Source organism: Martes martes (assembly GCF_963455335.1).
Source record: "Martes martes genome assembly, chromosome: 9".
In the NCBI taxonomy this organism is placed as follows: Eukaryota; Metazoa; Chordata; class Mammalia; order Carnivora; family Mustelidae; genus Martes; species Martes martes.
The window spans coordinates 84,868,344-84,889,626 of NC_137896.1; the positions used below are offsets into that span (position 1 = coordinate 84,868,344).

Sequence of the window (21,283 nt, forward strand, 5' to 3'; positions counted from 1 at the left end):
GACTGAAAGCATTAAAAGCATATAATTAAAATTCAAGGACTGAGACATTAAAAAATTTTTAGTATGTAGAATTCTCTGTAACAAATATTCTGGAAAAATAAATCAGAATATAAACACAATATAATCTCCTTTGGACTTGTCCTCTCCTTAACTGTGGTATTATATAAACACAGAAAGTTGTTCCAAAATACTTGTATGTAGTCAGTATCACCTCAAAAACATGTAATCAAAAAATCTGAAAAAGTGAGACCAAGAGATCTACAGGCACAATGCATAGGCAACAAAAACTCATTGAGTTTCTCTATTCTTAATTATTTCTAAAACCTATCTCCCTAGTTTCAGGGGCAAATTTATACAAAAGAGAAAAATAAACAGTCAGTTATACAATCTTTACAGCTTTTATTGATAAGGTATACCCATTATGCCAAAATTGAACCATCAATAGACAGCCTCATTTCCCATCTAAAGCTAATGAGAATATATTTTACCTTAAATGGAACATAGAGGCAAACTGCCAAGAATTAAAATATAAACTCAAAGTCTTAATTTCACACATCAAATATCAAAAAAAGCAATAATTCCCAGAATCATGAAAACATGATGAAGTAGCTACATAGAAAAAAAAAAAAATGGACACTTAAATCATTTCATTCTTTCTTAATATTAACAGGGAAAACAGACGTATTTATAACTTCAGCCTTCAGATAGCATACTTCATAAAGTCATTATCCATTTAAAATAGACAAATGTTTACAAAGAACATTTAACTTAAATTTCAAAGTTGCTTGTAAAATGGTACGTGGAAGATTGACCTATATAAGGAAATAAGAGTCCTTTCAAGAGAGATGATAAACTATAAATATAAAATATATCACAGTGTTAAAAACCTCACTGTGTTCTATAGGAAAATCAATAAAGATTAACTTAATCTTTCTAGGGAAAAGAATATTTAGCATTATAAATTTAAAATGTAAATTTTATATATGAATTCAATAACAAATACATTTAAAACTTGAACTGCCACCTAATCATCTATTTTGTGGAAAACAATAAAAAATGATGTACTTTTTCAATATATGTACATCAAAACCGAAGGGTTAATTTTTACTTTTTCCTTTATTGGCAACTTTGGATGCATTTTTAGGTTTTGGTTCCCAAAGGGCATTTTTCACAAATCTTGAAGCTGCACCTCTGTCCAGCTTGGCAGCCTTTTTCTTGTCAGTTATTTCCTTGACTCTGTTCATGTATACTCTGATTCTTTCCTTAAAGATTAAAAAAAAAAAAAAAGGCAATAAATTTACTAAGCTGTTCACCACTGCTAAGCTTCATTATACTATACCTCAGTTAAATTCAACAGATATGTATTTATTGCCTATTGAGTGGTGCTAGTAAGTGCAAGTGAATAGGATAAACATGCTCCATGCTCTCCTGGAGTTCATAGTCTGCAGGGAATAGACATTAAAAAGTCATTTCAGAAGTATTTGGAGTGTTTCAAAAGGGGAAGAACTAGACTAAGACATCCTTGAATTGTTTACATGTGGTTATACATGTTTTAATTTAACATTAACCTAAATCCACATAACTCTTACGTATCCGAAGTCCATAATCTAAAATAGAGCTCTCATACACTTGTACGCAACACACAAATTAAACCCTTTTGAAACTTTTCTGAACAGAAAATAGAAGTACTACTTAACTATTTTTTTTATTTTACCTTCTAGTATCACAATTAAAATAAACAAAATTAAAATACAAGGGTTTTTGTTCAATTTTATAGTTTTGATCAATAAGCACGATACTTTTAATCAAATACACAGTTGTAATCAGACTTTACAAGGTGAGAAACATAATAGGTTGCCATACCATTTCGAATCTTCTGAGACCATTAATCAGAATAAAGGGCTATTCTCTACTTTCACTAGAGAAATAAAGGGGATGACAGCCGAAAACAGCATAGTAAATGATTAATCACTTGACAAAAAGCAAGTTTCATTAAAGTAATAAAAATAGTTACAGAAATATACTCAGAAAAATTCAAAACCCCTAGAATTTTTTAACTGTGAAAGGCTGACAACTCTGCTCAAAATCCTCTCATGGCTCTCTACTTCCCTTAGAGTAAAAGCCCAAGTCCTCCCAACATACACCCACCCCAGCCTTGCCTGGAATGATCTTCCTCAAATATCCACACAGCCACCCCCTCTCTCCCTTCCAGTTGGCTCAAATGTTAACCTTGTTAATAGGCCCTGCCATTTAAAATGGCAATCCTACTCAAGCACTCCAATCCCCCTCATCTTATACTATTTCTTTTCCCATAACATATAACTTTTTAACATACTATATATCTATATATCTTACATATAACTTTCTAACATACTGTATAGGTATATATATTATTTGTTTACATTAATTGCTTGTCTCCCTCCACTAGATAGTCTGGCATCGGCCACAAGGGCAGTGGTATTCTACAGCTTTATTCACAGAGGAATCATCTCACTTGGATATAATGCCTGGCTTCCAGTAGGCACTCAATCATTTGTTGAACAAAAAAAAAAAGACTATTTTCAGTGCCTTTCCCCACTCATGATATACATGACAAACAGGTTTCCTCTCATACACTAACTCTGTCATCAATTAGTGATGTCTGTCACAAGGTCAGAAAAGGGGAATGGGCTTATGTATGCTTTTTACGTCCCAAGCATCATTCAGAATATGAATGTACTCTCCATAAAGTGGGTTCTGACAGAGAAAAAAGACAGATGATGATTTTATCCATTTCCAATGACAGAATCAAGTATTAAGACACTACAAATAACTTTGTGTTAAAGGAAAAAGGAGAAACCTTATAAATATAAAGTCCACACTAGAAAGTTGAAAACAGATGATACAGGGCATACTTCTTAAGATTTTAAAGTCAGTATCACTGGTCAAATAAAGATCTGTGCCTTTTACATTTTTGCTTTAAGTATTTTTCACAATTTCTATATTTAAAAATAAATTTGTTTTTTCCCCAAGAACTTTAAGGGAAGACAATGCCTTAGTCCATATATTTATAGAATGAAGACAAGATATCTGGTTTATTCATTTTTTTATAAATAAATGATCAAGTATTCTAAGTTGTAAATAACATACATATCAACCACCATAAGACTTGAGAATAATAATATAGTGTCAAATGTATTTCACATATTTACTTCATATCTTATAAACAGAGAATAAATTTATTAATATTCTTATTCATAAAGCCAAGTCAAGAAGGTAACCATAAGTTAGATTTCTAATTTTTTCTTTCATATTGAATGATTTAATTTTTAAAGTCAGCAAAAACTTCATGATACTAGACCTTATATACTGTACTTATACATCTAAATGGAATACAAAGACAAACCTAGAAGATTTATTACAGGTTGTAAATATGTCACTAATGCAGAATTACTGGACAGTACACATACAACTAGTGCCAAAAAAGCTTTTAGCTTTGTTGCTGAACTGGATTCTTTACTGCTGAGAAAATGAATTAATGGAAGAATTGAAAAGGTGGGGGAGAAACTTTCCCGTCTTTGCTAGTAAATCAACTAGAATATACTTTTAAGAATTGTGTAAGAGTTTAAAAAAAAAAAAGGCAGTTGTAGAGATGAACAGGATTTTGAGAATTTATAGAAAAAATAATATGGAAGTTATAAATAATTACTTGAATTTTAACATTTTCCCATCCAGAGATTTATATAATATATGGAACACTATTTCTCTAACAAAGGTAAGGAAAAGACAGGAGGAAATCTGGCTCACTTTCATAATTTGGACTTAAAATAATTTTGTTCTCCATCACTAGTATGATAAAGGTACTGTGAGTGTGACTTCAGGAATACCACAACAAATAGCCAAATAAAAAGAAATCCACTGCAATCTTACCAATTCCTGCTTTACTGGATGTTCCTTAGGATTAACTCCCTGAGTCGCCAAATAAACTATAAGACAAAGATTTCATGGAGTAAAATGGCATATTACTTAAGAGCATTAATTAAAGAAACTCTAGTTACTCACAAATAAGAAATGTCACCAAAAAATGATTAATTAAATCTTAAATTATTCAACCTCTATGTAATATTATATTTTTAAGTGCTTCATGAATATCTAGTATTCTGACTTGAAGGAAATAAATATTTGACTATTAAAATTGCCATAAAGTATAACTGTATATAAAGTGCTAGCATTTAAAAAATAAATCACCTTTGAAATAATAAATAATTTGCTAATTAACTCCAAATTAATATACATACCCCAAAACATTGAATTTAATGTGTAAGCAGAAACTAAATCCACTTTGGCTTGTTCAAGGGGGTCCAACTGTTAAAAAAAAAAAGAGAGAGAGAGAGAGAAAGAAAAAAGAAATACATACAAATTTTGAGCACCATCACATTATTTTAAACTTTCACCAAATACAATGTATCAAAGAGATATTTCTTTCACTTCCTATAATCCAATAACCAAATGATCTTGAAAATAATTTACAAAAAGAAAAAGTTTTGTTAACTGGTGATTTTTGCCCACAAATTTTCACTTCAGGGTATCATCTTTACTTTAGACAAGGAATGTATATAATCCAAGGAAAATTCTTTTCAATTATTTTAATTTCAGGAGTTACGATCTGGGTTTTATATGTCAAAAGCAATTTATCAATATAAACACTGTACATGATGCATTTATGTATAAGAGGCAGGCTAAAATGCTTAGGCAATACCAAAGACAGAAGAAACATAATGAGATTTGTTTTAGACTGTCAAAGTCAATTTACTCTTTTTGTCCTATAGGGTTTCCAGAAACCCTGATAACATCATTGCAATATTTAAAAGGTCAAAGATAGAGCCTGTCAAAAAGAATGTTGTGAGTGCTCCTTTTTCTCAAAACCAAGTCAAAATTAAAATATAGTTAGTAAGTATTTCCTAAGGTTGGAGTTCTGTTTTGTTTTTTCCCCCCTAAAAATACCCAAACACTTATAAAATTGAAATTAAGGGGGAAAGGAGCATATGTCATTCATCTATATCCTCTATATATTTTCATAACACAGCAAGCACTCTGTTTCATGAATTACGTTTTTAGAAATTACATTTTTAAAATACCTTCTGCAACAACTCATTTCTAGAAACAGACATCATGGTCTTCAGCATCTCATCCACAGCACCAATGGAATTCTCAAATGTTGATAAATACTCATGAATTTCTACTGGATAGTCTTCATTAATTTCTTCACCTGCCATTATGACCAACTGGAAAAAAATTAAATTCTTAGAGTTTGTGGGAGACAGAGATTGCTATTTAGTTTACAAAAACAAAATCAATAGGTTATATCATGTATTTAAAGTACTAAAAGAGTTAAAACCTGAAGATAACTAAACAAATCTTCTTAAAATATAATTTTAGAGCAACTACATTCAAACTTTCCCTCCTCAAATTGTTTGGGCGGCAGGAAGAGAAGAGAACCCATCCAAGTCCACTAATGCCATACATATCAGAGTCTCAATACCTTTCAAGAACAAAAGACCAAACATGGATTATCAATAATCAAAATACCACACTTTAAAAACTTTCAAAAAAAAAAAAAAAAACCTGTTGAGGGGACGCCTGGGTGGCTCAGAGGGTTAAAGCCTCTGCCTTTGGCTTTGGTCATGATCTCAGGGTCCTGGGATCGAGCCCCACATCAGGCTCTCTGCTCAGCAGGGAGCCTGCTTCCTCCTCTCTCTCTGCCTGCCTCTCTGCCTACTTGTGATCTCTATCTGTCAAATAAATATATAAATAAAAGACTAAGCAAAGCTATGAAAGTATGATGAGTATATCCTATCCCTTATGCTTGCTGAAAAAATAATGAGCTCTTTCTTTGAAAAACTTTGAAAAATTTTAGACCTTCTAAATTTAGGATTGATCTAGCAGCATGGTATATTAAACTAAAAAATTAGAAAACCTAGGTCTGAAATAGCTTATGACTATTTATCACTAAAATAATTTTTAAGCCTGTATTTACATTTATATATGTTCTTTAAGCCTCTTTAAAATATTAATAAAAAATTCAGAGAGTTCATATATCACATAAAATTTACCAGCAGAAAAGAGGAAACCTGGGAGAAATAAACAATATGATTTTCATTTAGGCTAGAGTATATCTTGACAGCCCATTCTTCTAAAATTCACATTTATATCATAATACATAATATCTATGTGAGAAAAACCAAAATCCACACCAACATATTTAATATGATATCTAACACTAAATTTTCAGAAGCAATTCCAAGCCACACATACCATCTGTAGGTTTAAAAAATACATATTAGCTGAAAATACCTCTTTCATTACAAAGCTAAGTAGAACAACCAAGAATGTGTAAAATAGCAAAGCATAGTAGAATTGAAGTAAAGAGACTTGGGCTTTCTGTCTTGCTTGATCACTGAATTTGTCACCTTAGATAAATCACTAAAAGTCTCTGGGCCTCAAATATTTCATCCATAAAATAAGGCAGTTGGCTTAATGATATGTAAAGTCCCTTATAATTCTAAATGTTACGACTGTGTCACTTAACTTTAAAAAGTACTGTTGGAATATTCAGTGACAATGTATCAACATTTCTATTCTATTCAACAAGTACATTCTGCTGAGACATCTGGTTTCATTTAAAAAAAAAAAAGTGAAGTCCATCTGACTATCACTACTTGGGCTGTAAAGTTACTATCTAAACTACTGTGCAACCAGCAATTAAACAAAGGACATGATAAAAGAAAACCACACAGGAAGGAAGTGTGTGTGTGTGTGTGTGTGTGTGTGTGTGCATATATATATATATATATATATGTATTCATATTTTGAAATAGGAATTCCTATTTCAAAAGGCTAACAAAAAATATGTATTTGCCTCTCATCCCTCCCCAAATCTCTCCAAATGACAGAAGAATCCAAAACTAAGTCCATAGTAATGTTGGAAACATCAGCAGACCTCAACAGTATAAATTTTTGTAAGCTAAAGAGCGAATGGGATCAGGGTGATAGGAAAGAGAGTCAAGGACTCCAATCCCCCACAAACAAAAGAGAAGGTGAATGTATGAATAACTCCAAGACAAGGGCACTAAGAACTGGGCCATGAGGGCTGAAAACAGCCAAACCAAAATCTCTAGATCTTGGAAGGCTCCAGCATCTGCTGCCCAGATAAAGGTATAAGTACAAGGGATATACTGCAAATGTAGAGAAGACTTAAGAGTTTATTCTCCTTATGAAGAATTTTAAGCCAATAAATTTGAAAATCTGGATGAAAAGAATAAGGTGCTGGGGGCAGGTAATCAATTATCAAAATTAACCTAAAAAGAAGTATGTAAACCGAATAGATTAACCACAGAAAAAAAACTTTAAGGTCAAAGAGCTACCCTCCAAAAAGGCTCCGAGTCTGGAGATATAGGTAATTTCTTTCAGACCTTTAAGAAACAGTTAATTCTGGGGCACCTGAGTGGGTTAAAGCCTCTGCCTTCAGCTCAGGTCATGATCTCAGGGTCCTGGGATCCAGCCCCACCATCTGGCTCTCTGCTCAGCAGGGAGCCTGCTTTCTCCTCTCTCTCTGCCTGCCTCTCTGCCTACTTGTGATCTCTGTCTGTCAAATAAATAAATAAAATTAAATTTAAAAAAAGAAACAGTTCATTCTTACAGTACTTAACTGTTTCAGAACACAAAAAAAGATGAAAAACTGAGATACCTATTTCATAACATGCAGAAAAATAAACTCCAGATGAATTAAAAAGGTAAATGTATATATTAAAAGATTATTAAAATATTTATATGATCCAAATGAAACCTAAATGCTATAAAAGGAAATGAGCAACAGACTTAAATACATAAAAACTGGAAAAAAAAAAACTACAATATGGTAAAAGTATACCATATGCAAAGTTAAAAGGCAAGAAACAGCCTGGGAGAAAATATTTGCCAAAATATAATCAAGAATTAGTTAGATTATATAAAGAACTCCTACAAATTAAAATAATACAGATATCTCCCATCAGAATGGCAATAATTTTAAATATTAGCAAAGTTCAATGTTGGCAAGGGTATACAATGAACGAATATAAATTGGCATAGATTTTTTAAATGTACATACCCTTTGACTCAGGAAATCTTAAGAATGTAGCTTACAGAAATCCTTGTATACATACATACATACATACATACAAATGTATTAAAATGGACACCTTTAACTTTTCTCTCAGTCTCTCCCACTTTCTCTTGCATCAGTATTTCCCTCTGCTCAATCATTAAACATAAGATCACCACATTTTATTTCTCCATTTTTGACAACAAAAGAAACATCTTGACTTCATATCCCCTCCAGCCAAAAAATCATTTTCCAACCTTGGAAAGAAGTGCTTATTCTAAGTCCCAATTCCTCTCCTCCCATTCTTCCTTGAATCTGCTACAATCAGGTCCCCTCCTTCTCACTCAAAATTGCTCTTGTCAGGGTAACCCACATAGGCAACTTAAACTCTAGGGTCAATTCTCAGTTCTCATGATTTGACATTGTTCACTCACTTCCTTTAGTTTCCAGGGCATCGCATTTTCCTGGTTTCCTTCCTACCTCATGGCTCCTTTCTTGGTCTCCTTTGCTCCATCCCGTTCATATCCTCAGTCTCTTATCCTTGATATGCCCACAAGCTGTCCTTGATTCTTTTCTCCCTTCTAATTTACTCCCCAGGTGAGCTCAGGACTTTAAATTGCATTAATATACTGATGACTCCCAGGTCTATACCTCCAACTCTGACCTCCCCACTAAACTCCAAATCACATTTCCAACTGCTTACTCAATAACTCTGGTTGCGTGTTAATAGATTCTCAAATATAATGTGCCCAAACCAAAATCTTGCCTGCTAGAGTCTTTCCAACTCCACCTTTCCATCTGTTCAGACATAAAATTACAGAATGGTCCTTGACTCTTCCCTCTCACCCCATATTTAAGACATATTTAGAATCCAACCATATCCCAGACCACCTCTATTGCCACCATCCTGGTCCAAGTCAGTCCAAGCCGTCACTGTTGTTGCCCAGATTGTTACACAGGCCTCCTAAATGGCCTCCTTGTTTCTATTCTGACAGTTTACTATCAAGAAAGCAGAGTGATCACTCCAAATCTAAGTCAGATTGTACCATGACCCTGTTTGGAAATTTCCAAAGGCTTACCACACTTTGTTCAATATAAGACAAAACTCTTAAAAGGGTTCAAAAAGCCCGGACCTTGGTGGCTCAGTCAGTTAAGTGTTTGCCTTTGGCTCAGATCCTAATTCCAGGGTCCTGGGATGGATCCCAGCATCGGACTCCCTGCAAAAAGCCTTCCCTCTGCTGCCTCCTCTGTGACCTCATCTCCTCCCACTCCACCTCTTCTTGCTCATTCCACTCCGGCCATAAAAGCCTCATTGCTCTACCCCTTCACATGGGGCATGCCCCTACCTCAGGACCTTTGTACTTCTTCCCTTCCTAGAATGCTTCTCCTGCACCAAGAGCTTCAGAGCTCACTACTTCACCTTCACCAGATCTCTACTCAAATGTCACCTATAGGTAATCCTTTCCTGACCACCCTTTGTTAAAATGCAACCCCTTCCGACTTTCCATACTCCTATCTCCTTCTCTACCTCACAGTGCTCAGTAGCATGACATATTTATTTTACTCATATATTGTATGGCTACCTCATAACCACATGAGAGCAGAATTTTGTGTTTTGTTCACTAGCACTAGCTGACAGTCAATAAACATTTGTTTAATGAAAAACCTCTAACAAAATATTGGAAAGACTAAGCTAAATATTCATCAATAGGGAAACAGTTAAATGAATTACAGCACATCCATCCAAAAGAGTATTAAAAACAAATAAGTAAATCTTTATGTAGTAACACACAATGAGAAATGGTGAAAAAATTCATAGAACATTGTATATAAAACAGTATGTATCTAACATATGCCATTTGTTTTTAAAGACCTGTATATATGAAGATATGTAGAAAAAGGCCTGGAAAGAGATATACAAAAAAGAGACATTCTTTCTGAGAAGAGGCAGGATTAGGGAACAGGATCAAAGCAGACTCATTTTTTTAAACTCTTCATTCTTCATGATTTTTTTTTTTTTTTTTTTTTTGAGAGCCAGCATGCGTATGCTAGTTGGGGGGGGGGGGTTGTGGCGGAATGAGAGAATGAGAGAATCTTAAGCAGGCTCCAAGCCCAGCTTCAAGCCAAAGTGACTCAAGCCAAAGGGGCTGGACCTCACAACCCTGAGATCATGACCTCAGCCAAAATCAAGAGTGAAAGGCTTAACTGACAGAGCCTCCCAGGCACCCCTAAATTTTGTTATTTCAAAAAACATGTACTAAAATTGTAATAAAAAACAAATCATTAAATTCAAATAAAGGCATATTTTAACAATGTATTTTGGCTTTTAACAAATACTACAAATATTAAAAACACAATAAGGCCTTTATTTAAATAGTGTATTTTTTTTTTCAATCAATTTTTGTATTTGAGAATATTTTTCCTCCCCAGAATCATGATGGGGATTTTTCCTGCAACTATTCCCAGTCCCTAAGTCCCAATAAACAAGCAGTTATTTATTGTTAAAATGGATTAGGGTGAACACTGAAAGCAAAGCAGTAAGCATAATTACCCTCACTAAATATGAACTGAACCACTTGCCTTTTTCCTAACTAAAAAAATAGGCAAGGCAGACTAAAAAACAATGGTTCTTCTATTATCAGAAATTCCTTCCAATTTATATGATTTCTTCTAACATTTTATATAGACAGTTCCTAAGTATTTGTTCCTTCCACAGGAGAAGCTACAAGGAGCTGCAGAAACTTCCCGCTGTTCCCTTTGGTACTCAGATCCCAGAATGAAGCCATGAAATGTATGGTATTAGCAGCAACAGCAAACATTTGAAAATCACTGAAAAGCATTGAAAATCACTGCTAGGCACTGTTCTAAGTACTCTATACACATTAACTCCTTTACTTGAGGGTGAATAACTCGCCCAAAGTTGCACATGGTAAAATGTCCAAAGAAGGGGAAGAAGAAAATAACTCAACCTCCTTTGCTCCTTACCCTCTCCAAAGGCATTTCTCGCCCTTTGACCTGCTCCTTCTAGAGTACCAGCAGCAGAGGTGGAGACAGGAAAGTGCAGGAGAAAATTTGCCTCTTTCCATCCTAAGGTCTGGCTAAGACTAAAGCACAGATGGAGGGAACCCTCCCTAGTAATCCCTACAGGATGTTATTGCCACTCCCTCCCTCCTCTCACTGGTAAGGAAAATCATAATACAGACAGAAAAGGAAGGATGCACAACATCACACAAGAACAGAAGCCATTCCCCTACCTCCTGCCAATGATTCTCTTATTTCAGGAAGGTCAATCCAGCCAGGAACCTGAGAGTGACCCCTCACCCCTTCCTCAGACCCCAGATCCGATCAGTCCCATCAATTTGGCCTCAGTGTCCTTACACCACAAGCTTTCCTCCACTCTCACTGACTAGTTCATTTCAAGAGCCTTTGAGTAGTCTCCCTACTGTCAACTTTTTCCACTTTCAATTTTGGAAGGTTACAAGATACGATTTTCTATAAAGATACTCTAGTCATGGTATACCTCTGATTAAAATCGTGCAGTACTTCCCCAATCGCTCAGTATGGATACCAGGCCTACCATGACGTGGCCCTTGCTTGTCTAACCTCATCTTTCATTGTCCCCCCCTCTTTTAATCCTAGAGCTATACCCCCAATGGCAGTTTTCCAGATGTGCCACACCCATTCACTCTAACTTTTCACCTATATGGCTCTCTGTACATTAATCATTCTTCCCACTTAACTTTGTTCAAACTTCGGACATAAGATCAGGTTTTGCTTCAGCCAGTGAAGACTTCTCTGAGTGCCACCTTACCATTCTCTCTGAAAAACACAACTACAATCTGTCATATCACTTAAAACACTATCTGGTATTGTCTGTTTATGTACTTAACTTCCTTTTGACTACAAGCTCTTTGAGGGGGCTGTGCCACCGTGATGTTCTATCACCAGTGGCCGATACATAGAATGACTATGTCTTAATCTAACCAAGACAATCCCAGCTTGTGTCTGTTGTTTCCACTGGCCATCCACTCAGCTCATTTCTCTTTCAGAAGTCCCAGTTTGAGCAATAAATCATATGGTCACTCTAAACAATGTAGGACCCTTACCACAACTCCCCACCCCATTTTGTGACAAAATGGCATCAGGGGAGTTGCTCCTGGTACCAGACAGGGCTCACCCAGAGCAGCTGAACCAATAGGAGATTTGAAGACATTTACTGCAAGAAACCAACAGGAGATATATGAAGAGATTTATTCCAAGAATCTGGTTTAAGCAACTGTGTGGGCTGGCTAAGTAATTCCAAAATCTACAGGGCAGGCCATCAAGGAAGAGCATACTAGAAGTCTTGGCTATAAGCTGAAATTGCTGTCCACAGGTGAAATTTCTTTTTTCTCACAGAAGCCTCAGCTCTGCTTCTAAAGCCTTTCAACTGATTGAATAAAACCCATCAGATTATCTAGAATATTCTCCCGAACTTACAGTCAGCTAATTTGTAGATTTTAATCACATCTACAAATACTTTTAAAGCAACACCTAGATTGGTTTTGGACTGAATATCTGGGGCTGCAGCCTAGGCAAGATGTCACATCAAAAAAATCATCACACTCCGTTAAGCCTCCGGAACTACAGCAAGAAAAGTACATTACTGGCATTACAAGTTGCTGTTCTGACAGAATTTCCCCCACAATAACCTTGGTATTCCTAATTGTCAGGTTCCCAAGTAATAAAACTAGACTTCAAATTCCATCCAACAATGACAAATTGAAAAAAAAATCACCATTTTGCAACTCCTAATGAATTTACAGATTCACACAACAATCACTGACAGATAAAGAGGTGATGGGGAAGTTTACAACACAGGAGTGAGACAGTTACTACTTAAGCCCAGGGATCAATCTTCACATCACTGAATGTAGGACACAAACATTATGAATCTCCCCATGCGAAGCAATGTGATATACACAGCACCATCCCTGTAACATTTCCAACTTCCCCAAAAAAGTTGAATCTGAAACTTCCATTTTACAGGAAATACAGAGGATAGAGAAACAAGTTACCACAAGAAAGCAAACAGACGAATCTAAAATGAGAAATACTCTATTGGACAAGTGACCTGGTTTCTGTAATAAAGTGTAATGAAGAAAAACTAAGAAAAGGAAAAAGCAGAGGAAGATGAGATCAAGGAGATCTGGGAGAGCTAACAATCAAATGGAATATGTAGACTGTTTGGATCTTGATTCAAATCAAGTGTTAAAAAAATATTTTGAGACCAAAAAATCTGCATATGGATCAGATGTTAGATGACACTAAGAGATTACTGATAATTTTGCTATGAAATTAGAATTCAGCTATGAAAATGGCATCATAGTTATATATAATGTTATCATTTTAGGATGCATACTGAAGTACATAGGGGCAAAATTAGAGGACATCTTGACTTTACAATTTAAAAAAAGCTAGCCTTCATGAGTTACTTATACTTTGAGAATAGAGGTAAGAACCTATATGGGGGGGGCGGGTGGCACCTGGGTGACTCAGTCAGTTAAGTGTCTGCCTTCAGCTCAGGTCAAGATCCCATGATCCTGGGATCAAGCCCCACATTGTGCTCCCTACCTAGCAGGGAGTCTGTTTCTCCCTCTCCACCCCCACCCTGCTTGTGCGCTCTTTCACTCTCTCTCTCTCTCTCAAGTAAATAAAGAAAATCTTAAAAAGAATATATATGTATAGGGGCACCTGGTTGGCTCAGTCGGTTGAGTGTCTGACTCTTGGTTTCAGCTTAGATCATGATGTCATGGGTTGTGGGATAGAGCCCCTAGTCGGGCTCCTCACTCAGCAGGAAGTCTGCTTGAAAGATTCTCTCCCTCTGCCCTTTCCCCCACTTGTGCACTCATATGCTCTCCCTCTCTCTCAAAATAAATAAATCTTTCAAAAAAAAAGAACCTACGCACATTATTTTTATCAGTGAAATTAGATACCTAACTCACAAACCTAACATTTAGAATATAACTTAGTTCATAAACTGAGGAACACCTAAATAGTCTAGAATACTTAAGCAGCTCTATTATCCGTCATTTCGATTCCAAATATAATTGGGAGGAAAGGGAAGCTAGGTTACTGGGTGTGCTCACCAGATGTGTGATAGTTGTTGAACAAAGCTTATAAAAACAAAACAGAGGGGTGCCTGGGTGGCTCAGTGGGTTAAGCCTCTGCCTTCAGCTCAGGTCATGATCTCAGGGTCCTGGGATCGAGCCCTACATCTGCCTCTCTGCTCAGCAGGGAGCCTGTTTCCACCACTCTCTCTGCCTGCTTATGATCTCTGTCTGTCAAATAAATAAATAAAATCTCTAAAAAACAAACAAACAAACAAACTCTGTGGCCTCAACTGAGGTTTATATTACTAACATATCCAAAAGCTGACATTCCAGAATATCTAATTATTTCGATAATGTCATATATTTCCTTCTACAAAAATCCTGATGCCCTACACTTTATCTGGTCCTCCTAAAAATGTGTGCATGCAAAAATGAATAAATAAACATACCAATACAAGTCAAAGTCAAATGTAAAACCAGAGAAAATGTTTGCAACACAAAGACAGATAAAAAGGAATCTCTCTCTACAAATCAACTTAACAACAACAACAAAAACCTACAACTCAAAAGAAAAATGAACAAAGAAAATCAGAAGCTCTCATACAAAGGTAATCCAGATGACCAATAAACATAAAGCTACTCAATCTTATAATCAAAGAAACATAAATCGCTAAAACAAGATGCCACTTTTCATCTGCCAAACAAGCAAAAATTAAAAAGAGGTATAGTACATAATATGGGCAAAGGTAAGCAGAAACAGTCTCTCATGCACTATGAAGCAGAGTGTAAACTGAGTATTGGGGGGGGGGGGTTGATGGGAATTTGGCACTGTGCTTCAAAATTATGTATGTTGAAGTTCTTTGAGCAATTTTACTTCCCAAAGAATATATTTTCATACAAGATAATGTTCAAGAACATCTACTATAACCCTCTTTAAAACAGTGAAACTTTTTTTTTTATTTAAAGATTTTTATTTATCTATTTAACACAGAGAGAGAGATCACAAGTAGGCAGAGAGGCAGGCAGAGAGAAGGAAGCAGGCTCCCTGGTGAACAGAGAGACCAATGCAGGGCTCGATCCCAGGACCCTGGGATCTTAGCCGAAGGCAGAGGCTTTAACCCACTGAGCCACCCAGGCACTCAGGCGCCCCAAAATAGTGAAACTTTAAAGCAGAGAACCATCTACATGCCCATTAACAAGAACTGGTTAAATAAATTATGACATAGTCATTCAATAAAATACTTTGAGGCAGTGAAAAAGTGTTAAGTAGAACAAAAACTGAACAAGATATATAATACAACCCATTTGTTTTTAAGCAAAAAGATATATGAATGTGGAGGCATACCTATATATGCGTGTAAATTTCTTTAAAAACAAAAAGATTTTATTTATTTATTTGACAGAGAGAGACACAGCGAGAGAGGGAACACAAGCAGGGGGAGTGGGAGAGAGAGAAGTAGACTTCCCGCTGAGTAGGGCAACTGACTCAGGGCTTGATCCCAGAACCCTGGGATCATGACCTGAGCCAAAAGCAGATGCTTAAGGACTGAGCCACCCAGGCACCCCTGCATGTAAATTTCTTAAAGGATACAAAAGAAGCTGCTAATTATGGCTACTTCCAGGAAACCAATAAACAGAGAGGTAAGGGAACACATTTTACATTATACTCTCAGAAGGAAGATTTTAAAACAATAATAAATATAACATTATAATATGATATTACACATCATATGTAAATTTTTCAATTATCTGAAATTTTGAAATGTATTCCCAAATACGGCCAACGTCATTTCCCCCAACTTAGCAGCTAAAATTAAACCTGTATTCTTTAGCTCTATTAAAGAACTATATGAATAAATTTCCTTCTCTACACATAAATTTTCTAGCCACCATGAGGCCATTTTTCTCCCTATTCTCACATACAAAAGCCTCTCAGGCCTTGTTCTCTCCTTAGAACTCCTAGAATTGTGAGGACTCCAGTCACCACCATTTTTTGCCTGCTTACCCCAGCTCCCTCATCACTCAGATCAAGTCACATCCATTAGTCTCACAGTGCCCCCGGTTTCTCCCTGTCATTGTTGTAATTTTATACTTCTGTGATCATTTGATGAATGCCCATCATCCACACTAGACTGTAAGCCTGGTACAGGGCAAGTCTTTGCTCATTATTACATTCCAAGTACCATGGCAGCATGTCATAGTTGCTAAATTAGTATCTATTAAATAAATAAATCCTTACTGCCTGGCATGTAGCAAATGCTCAGGAAGTGTTATTCATTTATATGGCATTGTAGAGTGTGTGCTAGGAGGAGTAGGGATAAAGAAAAGAATTGTCAAGGAACTGAGCAAGTACCTGGTTGAGGATAACTAGCATTAATTTGTGTCTTTTGTGAATTTCTTCAGACCTAGAGCAAGAATAATTATCCAGAATGAGGAAATGGCTAGGAAAGGACTTGCAAAAGCAGCCTTAAAACAACTGACTGGGAGGTATGGCCTTGAAAGGAAAGAAGAAAGGCCTTTCCCTCTGCTTGGAATACCCCATCTTCACACCCCATCCCCTATATTCTGGGTCTAGTGGAACATTAATTCTTTAAACCAGCACCAAATGTCCCTCCTCTATAAAGGCTCCCATAGCGTCCAAACAAAAGTATCTCTTCTTCTTTGTTTCCAAGGTTCTCCACAGACTTGGTTATTATATAACCATCAATCATGCTACTTCTCATGTATCTTGATAAATCCAAAGGTGTCAAATCTTGTTTTACTTGATCCATTCATTCATTATACTACTCAGCCCTGAATTCCACAATACTAGTCCCTGTACCTCACTAGCTATTTATTCTGTCTCCGCTGCTGGTTTTTCATTTCCCCAAACCTATGAAGGTTAAAATGCCTAAGGACTCAGATCTCATACTACTTTCCTGTTTACATTCATTCCTTTGGTGATTATCTCCAGTCTCACAATTTTAAGTACCATCTGTTCACTGACAACTCCCAAATGTTATTTTCCAGCAATGAACTCTGCCCCACTGAACTCCAAACTTGGTAGACTCAACATCTCCACTTGGATGACTAACAGACATCCCAAACCTAACATGTCATAACTGAACTCCTAATCTTCCCCCACACACCTGCTTCTCCCTTAGTTTTTCACTTCTTAGTTAATGGCAATTCTACCCTTCAACTTGCTCAAGCCCTTGACAATTAGTTCACTCTTATAATCCACAGTGAATCCATAAACAAATCTGTTAGCTTTACTTACAAAACACATCCAAAATTGAACTGTCTCTCACCATACTCACTTCTTTTCACCCTAGGAAGCCACTATATCTCATGTGAATTATTACAACACCTTCCTAATTAGTCTCCTGGTTTTTGCTTACCACACTCTACAATAATCTGTTCTTAATATAGCTGCCAGAGTGATCCTGTTAAAAACCTCAATCAGATCATGACACTCCTCTGCCCAGAACATTCCACTGCTATTCCTTCAAAGTGGGATTTACGCTGCATGACATTTGCATCCGCACATGACTAACATAATGTCTTGCCACATATTAGGTACTTAGTAACTGTTACCCCTTCAAAACCAATGAAAGTAAACTCCGGACACATTTTGAGAATCTTAATATCAGATTAGAGTTTGTACTTAAAGATATTAGGAAGTCATACATGGATCCAAAAGAAAACTATACCATAAGGTACATACTAGCGCTATTTCCATTCCTATGCTAAGTAGAGTTACATACAATTATGAATTAAGCCAGAAAAAATCCAATTTATAAATTTTTTGAGACATCTGCGGATGTCGCACCAGAATTCTATTACCATAACGACCTTTTTTTGCCCTGCATTTATCTTAGAAAATAATGCTGAAACACACATACAACAATCTATCAATTATATTGCTCCTTTGGCAGACAGTCCACATTGATGCCACCTTTAATTCTCCTTCAAACTTACAGTAAAATCCCTGAGAAAAGATACTTTTTCCTTTTAAAGGTGTTAACCTCTAAAAAACAAATTTATCCCAAAGTCTGATAATAAAGATACAAATTACAAAAGATTGCTCAGATCTGAGATGAATAATTACATCAGATTATAATGAATTTACTTCTATTATCTAATGCTAATGTTTAACTCAAAGTATTTTCAAAATTACAGATATGAAGCAGAAAATTATCTTGGAAACCATGGAATTTGCTTATTACAATATTCTTATCTCTAAAATAATAACCATATATAGGACTATTGTGAAAGTTAACTGAGTAACATTGGTAAAGCTATTAGAACAATGCTTCGCTCAGTTACTGCTCAACACATTAGCTTACAGTAATAGTTATTAATTTACTGAAGTGAAAATGACCAAATACCCTAATCCAATGTGGACTATTCAAAACCATACTTGAAGGGTCAACTGGAATCAGTAGCTGAGATAACACATATAAAGAACCATTTGAAAATTAAAAGCAGTTTTATGAAAAACTGTATCACCTCTGACCTGTGATACAGACAACATTAACTATTTGCAGGCAGCTATAATACCCTGTAACATTTTGGAAAACCACTGTTCACGGGGTCATTATTATCTTTCAATAAAACAAAGAGTTCTAGCATGTCCACAAATCACAAACGGTTCTCTGAATTTCAATAGGAATTGTCTTTATTTTCGGATCCATCATTTTCAGATCCAACGTCAAAATACAGTTAATTCTCCGTTTAGTATATTATCAGACAGTCCAAAGAGATTAATAAGAGGGGCATATACATCTTTATCTTCATCAAGCCAAAACTGAATTGCAGTCAACACACAGAAGGATATTAAAGATAATTTAAACAGAAATTTGAATCGCACCTAGCTTTCCTGAGGCATAAAGAGTCTTCGTACAGATTATCGACCACAGATTTCGACTTTAAATCGAAATTAGCCTACCATCTCAGGTGGGCTAATATTGCAGTGGTAACCCGTCTGTGAATGATAAACCGTGATAACATAGTAAAGTTACTTCCCTACACCGTACACTTTGGCCTCCGTCCCTGAACAAGATTTGACTGCAGCTGAAAGTTGTGAAGTCATTTTATTTCTCCTTCACCTCCCAATATTTAAAAGGAAGAGCTGAGGAGGAAAAACTAAAGGCCAGACAGAGAGAGACTGGCGAGAGGCCAAGGTTAGCCAAAGGCGGCAAGCAGCCGCAGAACAAGCCGAAGTGGGGGTCCTGCAACAACGCAGCCCCCAACGCTCGGGTGAGAGGGAACTCATTCGCGACGGCTACGCAGCCCGACCCGCTCATCTCAGTCAGCCCGGGGATGAAAAGGGGGACTCCCAGAAGAAGCGAACTTTTGCAGAAACACGAGAAAAACTCAAACCCCAGCTTTGAATAATACCTCAGTGGCCTTCCACTCCTGTCTGCCGGAAAAGCAATCGGGCGGTGGTGACGTCAAAGAGGCGCCGGCTCTGTCCGCGGCGCCGGCGTCGCTCTCTGATAACCTCATGCCGCTCGCCCAGCCCCGTCTCCTCTTCCCTGGCCCTGCACTTTCCGAGGCCTTCCGTCCAACCTGTGGAAGGATTTGGGCCCAGAAAGGGGTACCTTTTGCTAGATTTGTATTCTTGGGACACCCATTATAATACAAGTTGAGCGTACTTAACCAGAAAAAAAAAAAAAGTGAGTTATTAAAGCTTTGTTCAGGTTTTTATTTTTGCCTAAACTCGTTTCGGGACCTTGGTTCTTAACTACACCCCCAAATGTCTGCCTCAAAATTAACGGTCTAGGGCGGACTCCGAAATTATCTGTGGTGAAACAAGTTCTTTAATCCATCACTGAAAGATTCCTTTGGGGTCACCTGGGTGGCTCCAGGATGGAGCCCCTCATCAGGCTCACTGATCAGTGGGAAACCCTTTCCCACTCCCCCTGCTTGTATTCCTTCTCTCGTTCTCTCCGTCTATCAAATAAATAAATAAAAGCTTAAAAAAAAAAGGTACCTTTGTAAAGTACAGCAAAAATGAATTTATTGAAAAATGGAAAAAATAGGCAAAATACAAGTACGGATTTTTCACTATTAGTTTCAGTAAACATAAAATTATATTTTAATAAATACAGTCAGAATATGAGAGGGGAAACTGCTAATTGGAAATGTAGTATAGTAGTCCCCCCTATCCATGGTTTCACTTTCTTTGGTTTTAGTTATCTGAAGTCAACCGCAATCCAGAAGTGCTTGAGCCTTCCTCGGATGAATTATTAGGTCAAGAGTCGCCTAACACCACGTCAGGATGCCTGCACCTTTTACGTCAGTTTATCTCATCACATAGGCATTTTGCCATCTCTTGTCATCACAAAAAGAAGGGTAAGTACAGTACAATAAGGTATTTTGAGAGACCATATTCACATAGCTTTTATTACAATATAGTGTAATAATTGTGCTATTTTGTTAATTAATGTTGCTAATTTCTCAGTGTGCCTAATTGACAAATTAAATTTTGTCATAAGAATGTATGTATATAGGAAAAATACAGTATATACAGGGTTCAGTACTGCCTGCAGTTTCAGACATGGATGCGGGTATTGGGTCTTGGACTATAGTCTCTAATGACAAGGTGGGGACTACTGTAAGCGATTAAGAGCATCATTTTTACATTTGTAACTTTTTATATGTGATATATATGCATATATATATAACCTATAATCAGTATATTGTATGCCTTAAACTAATACAATATAATCAAATCATTATATTGTTTGCCTTAAACTAATACATTATATTGTATCCCTTAAAACTAATACAGCGTTGTAAGTCAGTTATCTCATTAAAACTGGCAGGGATTGGGGAATGGAGAGGAGAAGAAAAAAAAAAAAGTTATCCAAAACTCTGGCCACAGGGTGGGAAAAATGCCTCCTGATAGCATTTGAAAACCACTGCCTTATGCTACATCACAGTTTCTGTTACTCTGTTTCACATCAGGAGGCTGAATTCACCTTTGTGCTAGTGAATACTCCAGCCCTTAGCTGCAATAAGAGACTCAAGATTTAACAAAATAGGTGGCCTTGGCACTGGAAGATAAAGGCACTGACCGCAT

At 36.4% G+C, this 21,283-nt stretch overlaps 1 protein-coding gene across 1 annotated transcript; it reads right to left on the reverse strand.

Moving 5' to 3' along the window:
• Window positions 1-382: 382 nt before the first annotated feature.
• C1D (C1D nuclear receptor corepressor) lies at window positions 383-19,640 on the reverse strand. The gene is made up of 5 exons (XM_080814569.1): window positions 19,597-19,640; window positions 5,118-5,264; window positions 4,278-4,344; window positions 3,910-3,965; window positions 383-1,262 (listed from the first exon to the last, which is right to left on the reverse strand). Exons 2-5 carry the CDS (start codon window positions 5,253-5,255, stop codon window positions 1,098-1,100), a joined length of 426 nt encoding a protein of 141 aa, XP_080670695.1. The 5' UTR covers window positions 5,256-5,264; window positions 19,597-19,640; the 3' UTR covers window positions 383-1,097.
• Between the last annotated feature and the right edge of the window lie 1,643 nt (window positions 19,641-21,283).

What these genes read in the sequence shown, in the direction of transcription:
- C1D (XM_080814569.1), bottom strand. Translation starts at nt 5,255, where the DNA reads ATGGCAGGTGAAGAAATTAATGAAGACTATCCAGTAGAAATTCATGAG. An exon ending in GAAATGAGTTGTTGCAGAAG is followed by an intron (nt 4,345 to 5,117) that starts GTATTTTAAAAA and finishes TTTTTTTAACAG; the next exon opens with TTGGACCCCCTTGAACAAGC. An exon ending in ATCCAGTAAAGCAGGAATTG is followed by an intron (nt 1,263 to 3,909) that starts GTAAGATTGCAG and finishes TTAATCTTTAAG; the next exon opens with GAAAGAATCAGAGTATACAT.